General features: G+C 60.3%; 1 protein-coding gene across 1 annotated transcript; it reads right to left on the bottom strand.

The window, feature by feature from the left end:
- Nucleotides 1-2,135: 2,135 nt before the first annotated feature.
- On the bottom strand, nt 2,136-10,527 carry LOC148835535 (actin nucleation-promoting factor WAS). The gene is given in 10 exon segments (XM_088915821.1): nt 2,136-2,436; nt 3,144-3,258; nt 4,170-4,612; nt 4,697-4,850; nt 5,120-5,295; nt 5,297-5,491; nt 7,174-7,279; nt 8,143-8,229; nt 8,616-8,756; nt 10,216-10,527. Coding segments are annotated over 10 exon segments (1,563 nt in total). The 5' UTR covers nt 10,309-10,527; the 3' UTR covers nt 2,136-2,383.
- Between the last annotated feature and the right edge of the window lies 1 nt (nt 10,528).

Raw genomic sequence — 10,528 nt, 5'->3', positions numbered from 1 at the left:
CCAGTGACCCCAGTGTCCTCTCTGACCTCCTAACGTACCCCCTTAATCCACCTGCAGCAGCAATTTCTCTCTCCTCCCCCTGACCTGCTGTGTACAGGTCCTCTCCTGTCCATAAAGCACACTGTGATCCTCCGGGAGTGAAAGGCACTATATAAACGGCAGAGTTTATTGTGCACACCACCTGCTGAGCTGGGCTGCCCCCTCAAGCGATCGCGGCCCTGTGCTTGCAGGAGGTGCTCTGCAAGATTTCTGCTGCCTGAAGGCAGCGTGACCCCAACAGGCGACATGGGGACAATCGAACAACCCCGCGCATTCACCGAGCTTCACACCAGCCAGCCGCGCCCCTCTTCCGAAGTTCAGCCCGATCTCTGTCCTGCTCGTGCGGCTCCAGATTTGTTTTGGAGGTGAACATGTTGTGAGTTAGAGACTGCTGCAGGAAATGCCGGTCCTGTCCCCACCCCCCAGAGCAGCGCGCCGCCGCACGCCGCGCATTCCTCTGAAAGGGCAGAGCGCTCAGCTCGCGGATGGGCCCGACCCCCCCTGCCTCCGCGCTCTCTGCCCCAGGGCAGCACAAACACACCCAGTGCCCCCTCAGAGACACCCCGGCACCGGGCTCAGAGCTGCCCCAAGTCCAGCGCGTGCATGTGGACCGGTCAGCTCCGAGCGTTACAGAACCGCCAGGCTGCACCCTGCAGAAACCGGTCACGGTGGGGCTTATCCAGGACATCGCCCCGGGCCTCCCCTCCACCTCCTTCCCCTGCCGATAGTGCTGACGACAGCAGGCAGGTGCTCTGTTAATCAGCAGCCAGTTTCCCCAGCAGGCTGGACGGCCCCCACAGCCGGAGATCAGAGTGGACCGGCGACCCCGCCGCACACAGAGCTGGGCCAGTGCTCGTACCGTACGTGCTGCGCGGAGCAGGAGGCCCCCAGGCGTCCGAGAGGGCAGCTCAAGTCGGGGCCTAACTGCTATCGGCTGCACTAGAAATAGGGCAATAAAAAAACAAGCCCATGTGACTGGTCATTACACCACGACGGCATGCTGACCAGGGCTTGAACCCGTGACCTTCCTGCAGCGAGAGGTCGCCAGCTGCTGTGGGTTCCAGTTCAGGGGACGTGTGCACTGACAGCTGAGACGCAAGTCATGCAATAGGCTCCTTTCTAGCCACAGAGATGCATCCCCAGTGGACGTCACAGGTCACAAGTGGGAAAGTAAAGGGAAGAGAATTCAGAACTGAGGGCAGGAGGCACTTCTTTACACAAAGGGTGGTGGGGGTGTGGAACAAGCCGACCAGCCATGTTAAAGCAGATATCTCAGCTTCTTTCAAGAAAGAGGTGGATGGGATTCTTGGATCAATTAGCGATTATCAACCAACCAAACCAGACATCCTTCTTTAACTGTCCTTATTTTTTCACTGGTTCAGTTGGACTGATAAGGGCTGAACTCCAGGGGAAACAGAGCTTCACTGTAATACAGCAAAGGGCAGGGCGGGCGGGCAGTGGCTCTGTGGCTCAGGATCTGCGCCTGTGGCTGGAAGGTTGCCGGTTCGTATCCCGCGGCCGGCAGAGGAATCCTACTCTGTTGGGCCCCTGAGCAAGGCCCCTTACCCCAGCTGCTCCAGGGGTGCCATATAAATGTCTGACCCTGCGCTCTGACCCCCAGCTTCTCTCTCCCTGTCTGTGTGTCTCATGGAGAGCAAGCTGGGGTCTGTGAAGAAGCTGTTAAGGGCCAATCCAGTGATCTTCTCAAATCCGCAGGAGATCAGCCTCACACACCCAGAGAACAGGGCCTGAAGGGTTTCAGCTTAAGCTCCTCAAGTAAGGGATTTAAGATGAAGTGACACTCCGATCCAAAGTGGGCTTGCGGTGAGCTGGGAGGCCCATACAGAGGTTCAGCAGGGCTGTCCGAAGGCAAGAGGGAGTCTATCTACACAGCTCGTTCAGCAGTCTGACCCCCCAAAACTACCCCCACCAGCCCAGCACATGCAGGACAGTCTTCCTGGAGACGTCTTCCGAAACAATGACAACGCTGAACATCGAGAAAAAGACAATACATCTTTATTTCTTTCAATATAATCCTTTAAACTTTGAAGTGAAAATTTTTATAAATAAGAGAAATCTCCCTTGCCCCCCCATCCCCATTTCAAACCAGCTTTTTTTTTTAAAAGCAGTAAACTCTGCTTTCTGAACAGAGTCTCCCCAGAGGCTCAAAGAACGCAGTCAAGTGCTGAAACAACCCTGCAAGACAGAACGCTAAACCCACTCAGAAGCCACACTGTTCCTCAGAGAGAAGCCACACAGTCCCACAGTGCACAGCAGCAGCAGGGCGGAAGATCCAGGAGGGAAACTGGGAGCCACACGGAACGCCGCCCCGTGGATAAGAGCCTTAAGACCACTCCTCTCCATCGGAGTCCTCCTCGAAGCCGTCCAGGTCTTCATCTGCCACCCCGAGCAAGAGCACAGGTGTGGTTAGTGCGAGCAGAGCAAAGGGCGTCGGTCTGGACAGACTGCAGAGCAGAGGCACCAGAACAGCGACCCCTGCAGGCCACGCAGAAGTACTGCATGCGCACCGATTCAAGAGGCCACCAGTCTGCACTGCTGGGGCCCAGAGCAGAGCAAAGAGGGTTCAGGTCTCAGCTGGGGGACCGTCTATAATCAGGGATCAAAGATCCCAGGAAGGATACACACACAGCTGGAACTCCGGAGCTGGACAGGGGCGCTGAATGTAAAGTTAGCCAGCCTTTCGCAACTACCAATAAAAAAACAAAAACAAGTCCTATGCAGCGGCTAAAATGTGGTGCAAATATGAACTGATCCAAGGGGAGCAACACCACAGGCAGCTATGACAGAACGAGATGAACAGAACATAGGGCCAGAAACAAGAAGGAGGCTGAGAGTTAACTGATCTGGAGACCTCATCAAGCTGGAAGACGCCAGGGTATCAACTGCAATTCAAAAGGATCGGTTTCTTGTCCCACACTCCCACCACCCTTCATGTAAAGAAGCACCCCCCCCCACCGTTTTGAGTTTTATTTTCCACCTTCTCCGGCAGCGGACAGTTGACAGCCGGCTCTGCGCCCGTCGCGGGAGCGTCACTACTTCCGAACCGCCGCCCGGGGAGGAGGAGGAGGGCGCGGGGCTCTTACCTGCCGGGTACATCACGTCGTAGCGCTTCTGCAGGGCGTCCCTCAGGGCGTCCACGATGCTGCCGGGCTCTGCGGGAGGGGCGGCCGCGCCGTCCTCAACCGGCCTGCTGGACGCCTGGAAGAGCAGGACAGGACCGTCTCGGACCACGCACCCCGCCCGCTCACGCCAGCGCCACCCCCGCCTGGCTCCGCCGGGCACGGGGCTCACCGTGCGCACCAGGGCGGCGGCGTGGGGCAGCCGGGGCACGAGCTGGGACAGGGATCTCTTGCCGAAACCGCGACCCCCCCGTGACCCTTCCAGAGGAATGTGGTTCCGGAGGTGTTCCTCCGGAAGAGAAAAAAATAACCAGGCCACAGTCTCGGCAGTGCGGTGTGGGACAGGCGACCGGGGGCACAGGGCATCGTGACCTCTGCATTGACCCTCCCTGCCAAAGTCTAATCCTCTGGCACACACCCAGCCCCGCGTGGGAGACTAATCCACGCAGGCCTTGGTGGGCTGGAGTGTTACACCACACTGCTCCCTCATCACACTCACATGGCTGGTTACATAAGCCCTTCCCCCGTGTGCAAGACGCAGGGAGAACCGGTCGACTGCAGATGGAGACAGGAGACGTGGCCCTCCCCCTGCCGGTCTGAGGAACAGCAAGGCATCAGGGGCACACGCCTAGTCCCGTCAACAACTCATAGCCCATTTTAGCACTTCAACACACACTAATCTCATTTCTTAACAGGCAGAGCTGTAAACTTGCGACTCCCCCTGCTGGCACGTTAGAAAAAGTGCGCCCCAAATTCCCCCCTGGCCTTTACCAGTCATGGCCTCCTAATAACCCCCCATCTCTGAACTGGCTTCATCACTCTGCTCTCCTCCCCACTGAGAGCTGGTGTGTGGGGAGCGGACTGGAGCATCATCCAGGTGGGGCTGCACACTGGTGGGGGTGGAGGGGATCCCCATGACCTGTAAAGAGCTCTGAGTGGGGTGGCCAGAAAGGCCACAGAGGTGCTACAGAGGAATGAGTTATTAGTAACCGGGGTGTCATCAGTGCTGACTGTGAAGAGAGGTTTGCTCACCGCCCTGAGCGCGATGCCTCGCCTGATCTGGTCCATCATGGAGGAGCTGGGGGGGTCGGACGGCTGGGGGGGCGCCGGCCGGGAATCGGGGAGGGGGAGGGGGAGGGGGAGGGGGAGGGAAGGCAGCGGGGGGGCGGGAGGAGGGGGGGGTGCAGGCAGGCAGGGGGGAGGGGGGGCGGGGGCGCTGGGGGGAGGGGGGATGGCGTCCCGTGCCGCGGGCAGGGGTGGCAGCGACCCCGTCCTCAGCAGGAGCGGGACGTCCTGCAGGCTGCGGCTGCGCACGATCAGGGACCGGGGGCTCCTGCGGTCGCGGGGCAGCGGCGGGAGGGGCCCCTTCACCAGCGTCAGCGGGGTGACGGCCCAGGCGCGGCCCAGCTTGGGCCCCGGCGCGGAGGGGGGGCCTGGGGGGAAGGAGAGGGACTCTTACAGCCGCAGGGAGGCAGACGGAGACACCGGCCCGAGCTCCCACCCCCCCCGGGACACACCTCTGGCGCGCAGCTCCTGCCGGACCGCCTCCAGCCCCCCCCGCCGCTCGATGACGCTGTAGATGATGCGCGAGGTGAGCCTGTCCCGCAGGTCCTGCTCGCTGACCCCGGCTCTCAGGAAGAGCCTCCGCAGGGCCGGGTCCAGGTGATCGACCTGAGCCAGGACAGGGGGCAGTCAGCTGGGGCGCCTCCCGGCGGGACAGACTCCGGACAGCCCGTCGCAGCCCGGGAGGAAACCCCAGCGCTGGGAGAAAATAACACGCAGACTCCACACAGAAGGTGAATCAGAATGCCACAGACGACCTCATGAACAGTCCTGTTGTAGAACCCTGTAACCGACATGCACCTGCTGCAGACCGCGCACGAATCGCAGATTAGTCCGAGGCCGTTTACAGGCGGACACTGCAAGACCTCAGTACTCACATCGAACCCCGTCTCCGGGTCCCAGCCGACGTGTCCAACATGCCTGCAGAGACAACAGGCTCCGTCAAGACCTCCGGCCCCAGCCGACACCAGCGGGCAGCCCTCACACAGAACCTCGAGCTCTCCCGAGGCGGGGAGGCGCTGGCGCGGAACAGCACAGCCATGAGCGGCGCCGTCCCCGGGGGCGGCGGGGGACGGGACACACGGCAACGCCGGGGTCTGCGCGCAGCTCGGCCAGCGGCGGCGGGCGCACTTGCCGGAAGTCGGTGGGCGGGCCGATGTCGGCCTTGGTCAGTCTCCTGCGGAAGAGGCGGCCGGCCGACGGCCCCAGGGTGTGCGCGCGGGTCATCGGGGGGCGCGAGGCCGGGGAGTCTGCGGGACGAGACGAGCGCGCGCTTCAGGAACGGCCGGGGCTCGGGTTCGGGTTCGGGTTCGGGTTGGTCCGCATTTTCAAAGCGCCGCCCCGCACGCTCGCTTGCACGAACGCAGCCGAGTGAACACTGAGCCACCCTCGTGTGCGCCGCCCTCCTTAGAGCCCCGGGTGCCCCTGGGGCTGGGATACGGCACTAGCACCCACTGGGGCTCGCTCATTTAAAAACACTTATACCGCTTATTTAAAAATCAACAACAAAGTTTTACCGAGTGTGACCACATTTCTCAAGAAGTCCATTTGGCACGCGAAGGGACGGACACAGCGGGCAGCGAGCGAGAGCGCGCGCGACCCCGCCCTCCCTCCTTTCAAGCCGCCGCGCACACGTCACTTCCTCAATCAAGGTACGTCACTTCCTCAATTAAGCCGCTTGATTGCTTCGGGTGACGCGCCCCTTTAATGTCAACGGCGGGTGTGCCCTGTCTTTCTCCGGGGGGGGGGGGTTGTGAAAGGCGACTTTCTGACTGAGCCTTTGCGAAACCTGATCTCCACTAAGGTCGAAATAAGCACAGGACCGGGGGCGGCCTCAGCCTGTAATCAGATTCCAGGCCTCTTCGCTTCAGTCACACAAAAGAGCCCTTGATCTTCCTCGGCAGTATTTGCATACGTCTCTGGGTTTCGTTTTCAGCTGTCTCGTTTGTTTTTATTTTTTATTTGTGCCGCAGCCCCACAGACAGCGGGCACAGAAAATTGAAAATCGACCTTAACAGTTCTTCATTTGTCCGAATTAAAGCCCCAAACGAGGCAGACCGGCCAAAAGGCTCCCTCTCGTGTGTGAACCTGCCCTGTGTGGCCCGGTCCTGGAGTCGGTCTCCCGGGGACGGAGAGAAGGGGACAGGTCGTCTTCCGAAGCGTGGAATTAGACCCCAGTCAGGGAGCGGTGTGTTCCAGAGAGCCTGTCCGGCTGTCCTCTGCGCGTCAGTGTGTCCACCTCTGCCTCCCGGACGAGGGGCTCCAGCTCCAGTTCGGATCCGTGTTCTCCAGTGTCCACCGCACGGCGCGGGTCACCGTCGGGTCAGCACCAGGGCGAGAGGGGCCAGTCGCTGCGCGTCGTTTATCGAGCCCAGATCTTCCCTCGTGGCTGGAGTTCCGCACCAGGACACTGGTCCTCCTGGAGCTGCTACACACCAGGGCAGCGCCGTGTGTGGAGCGTCTGTTGTGTGTGTGTAATGTGTGCTGTGTGTGTTGTCTTGGTGGAGCCATGGAAGATATTGTGTGTGTGATGTGTTAGTGTTTTGTTTTTTGTGTGTGTGTGATGCATTCATGTGCTGTATGAATGCAGTGTGTCAGTGTGTTGTGTTGTGTGTGTAATGTGTTAGTGGAGCCCTGGAGGATATTGTGTGTGTGTGACGAGTTAGTGTGTGTTGTGTGTGTGATGAGAGTGTGTTAGTGCAGCCCTGAAACAGTTAATATTGGGGTGCAAGGCTGAGCTGGAACGGGGTGCTGGTCAGGACCTCCCAGCCTCCTGCGCCTCTGTGCTCCTCAGACTGGGGTCTTCATCCCTGTAAGCCTGCAGGTTTCACGTCACTCCCCGGTGGTCCCTGAAACAACCTGAGACCTAACTTGGGGCGCAGGTCCCCGGGGTCCGAGCGCTGGGGTGTGCTGGGGTCCCCCTGGGTCTTACCGTGCTCCGCACCCCGCCTCTCGCCGCGTCTGATCCTTCGCCCCACCGCCGCGCGGAACCTCTCTGCCTCCCCCTCGTCCGCGAAGTTGAGGGCGGCCTGGCACAGCTGTGGGGCGAGACGCGGGGCGCGGGACCCCGAGAGCAGAGCGTCACTAACCGCAGGGCCGCTCAGCCTCGCACCCGGGCTCCCCCTCCCGGGTGCACCAGGGCAGGACTGGCCTGCCGGAGCTCCGTGTCTCTGAGGCGGTGCTGCAGGACCGGGGAGACCAGCCTGCCTCCGAGACAGAACCGTCAGCTAGGAGGAGGACAGAGGGCAGAGAGGAGGACAGGGCAGAGAGGAGGACAGGGGAGAGAGGAGGACAGGGGAGAGAGGAGGACAGGGGAGAGAGGACAGAGGGGAGAGAGGAGGACAGGGCAGAGAGGAGGACAGGGCAGAGAGGAGAGCAGGGGAGAGAGGAGCACAGAGGAGAGAGGAGGACAGGGCAGAGAGGAGCACAGAGGAGAGAGGAGGACAGGGCAGAGAGGAGGACAGGGGAGAGAGGAGGACAGGGCAGAGAGGAGCACAGAGGAGAGAGGAGGACAGGGCAGAGAGGAGGACAGGGGAGAGAGGAGGACAGGGCAGAGAGGAGCACAGAGGAGAGAGGAGGACAGGGCAGAGAGGAGGACAGGGGAGAGAGGAGGACAGGGCAGAGAGGAGCACAGGGGAGAGAGGAGGACAGGGCAGAGAGGAGGACAGGGGAGAGAGGAGGACAGGGGAGAGAGGAGAGCAGGGGAGAGAGGAGGACAGGGGAGAGAGGAGAGCAGGGGAGAGAGGAGGACAGGGGAGAGAGGAGGACAGGGGAGAGAGGAGAGCAGGGGAGAGAGGAGGACAGGGGAGAGAGGAGAGCAGGGGAGAGAGGAGGACAGGGCAGAGAGGAGCACAGAGGAGAGAGGGGCAGACTGAGAGAACAAGCAGAGAGGCGCACTCACGTCTCCTTGGAAAGTGTGGAAATACGGTTGAGGGGTTGAGTATGTGAAGGGGCGATACAACTCCTGTTCCCACAGCTGCTTCCCTTTCTGATCAAAACAGAACACAGCACTGAGCACTGTACACAGCGCACAACACAGCACACAACACAGCACTGAGCACTGCCCACAACACAGTACTGAGTACTGTACACAACACACAACACAGCACAGTGAAGACTACAAACGGCATGCACTGAGCACTGTAGAGAAAACAGCACAACACAATTAGCACTACACACAACATGGCACAGAGCACTGAGCACAGTGTAGCACTGAGTATTGAGCTGAGAACTGTACAGGATGAATCGCAGAACACTGTGCACTGCAGCACCTGTTACTGAGCCTGGCCCTGAGCACCCACACTGTCACTGGCAGAGTGAGCAAGCAAGGCGGGGAGAGGGTGAGAGAGGACAGGGCCGGACCCACAGACTGACCTTCACGTTGTACAGGCGGAGGAAGAAGGAGCGCTGCCCACGGTCCTTGACCAGGCAGACCACCCCGCAGTGGACACAGCTCCAGCGGGCCCTGTCCTCGGGCAGTGCCAGCCACAGCTGGACCACTGCGGACGCCCGTGCCTGCTGAGACACAGACACACAGACACTGGTCAGCGCCAACTGCCCACACACAGACACCGGTCAGCGCAAACTGTCCACACACAGACACACAGACACTGGTCAGCGCAAACTGTCCACACACAGACACACAGACACCGGTCAGCGCAAACTGCCCACACACAGACACCGGTCAGCGCAAACTGTCCACACACACACACAGACACTGGTCAGCACAAACTGTCCACACATAGACACTGGTCAGTGCAGTGCCTGCCCACACCTCAATTCAATTCAATTTATCTTTATATAGCGCCTTTTACAACAAGGTTGCCCCAAGGCACCTGCCCACACACACACACACACACACACACACAAAGTCAGGTCAAACTGCCCACCCTGGGCAGACAGGGGCTCAGCCTCCCTACCGTTGTGATCGGATCTCAAAAGCTAACCAAGACTTGACCCGATCAGTGGTGGAGCTGGTGGGCCAGTAGGTGGCTCTTTCCCCTCTGAGCCAGTGTTCCTACATCGAGATATAGGGGACGCCGTTCCTGGGACAAGGTCTTGACTCCCAGTGTCCTGGCTGAAGTCCGCCTCAGTCTCACCCAGATGAGCTCCAGCCTGAGCCGGATGAAAGGAGTCGCTGTGTGCACGAGAGCACAGAGCCTGCAGACAGCAGCTGATTTGCATGAGCCAGGGCTCATCACACACGCGCTCTTCTGAAGCTTGCTGCTCCGGGGCGCCGTCCCGACTGCAGGGCGAGCTCTGGGCGACAGAGGCAGAACCACCGGCTGGGCCAGCTGGGCTCTGCTCACCCCGCAGTGAGAGTCACTAGATACATCGCGTGCTGGGAGAGGAAGCGAGTGTGCGTCTTTCTTGAGCAACAGCAAGACAACAAGTCATCTCAAATAACAAATCATGAATATAGTGTCTTTCCTGTGCAAAACGGCCCAGAAGAGCAGCCAAGCCAGTTCACAGCAGTGCTCCACAGCCCCGAGGAGCGTCAGTCCCAGTAAATAAATCAATAAATCACACACGCGCTTGAAACTACAGCCAGCAGTTTGCCTCGCACCCTGACCTGCCTCTCCGTCCTTCGTCCTGGGTTCCCTGCTCTTGGATCCATTTTCCGCTGCTCTTACCGTGGTAAACGGTAGGGGAGGGAGTCACATCTCTGCACCACCCTCCTCCAGCACCTCCTGCCCCCTGGGGCATCACCCTCTGACCCTCTGCCAGCTGGCAGTCCGGACCGACCCCCTGGCCCGGAGCGTGTTTACAACTGTGCACAGACTCCTGGCTCCGAGATTGGATGAGCGATTGTGCTCACTCTGCCTGCTCACCTCTGGCGCTCGAAAGCCATGAGGGGGTCACCCGTCTCTTAATGAGTTAATTAAATCCATCGTGGGCTCGACTGGGCGCAAGACCAGGAACGGCGGCAGGAACATAGAGCGGAGAGCGGAGAGCGGAGAGCGGCCGGACTCACGGAGCAGCTGTGTCCGAGGAGAGAGGGGAGCAGCGCGTTCTCCCGCAGGGACAGGAGCTGGCTAAAGACCCTCACGTCCGCCCGGGGCTCCATGCTCGCAGACTGGATGGCGCAGCGGCAGCAGGTCCTCTCCCCGCCCGCCTCCGCATGCAAATTCCCTGTCCTCCACAGCCCACGGCGCTGGCGACGCCTGAGCCGAGCCCCACCAGCTTCCTCCTTCCTGAGCTTCCTCTTCTCTCAGCCTCCGGCTGTTCCTCCCCACTGTGATCAGTATTTCACTGCGTAAACCTCCTGCTTCTCCACCCCTGCCCCT

Source organism: Atractosteus spatula, chromosome 5, assembly GCF_055471065.1.
Source record: "Atractosteus spatula isolate fAtrSpa1 chromosome 5, fAtrSpa1.hap1, whole genome shotgun sequence".
NCBI classification, from domain to species: domain Eukaryota; kingdom Metazoa; phylum Chordata; class Actinopteri; order Semionotiformes; family Lepisosteidae; genus Atractosteus; species Atractosteus spatula.
Note: the sequence above shows the minus strand (reverse complement) of the source record. Positions and strands in the feature narration are given on the sequence as shown.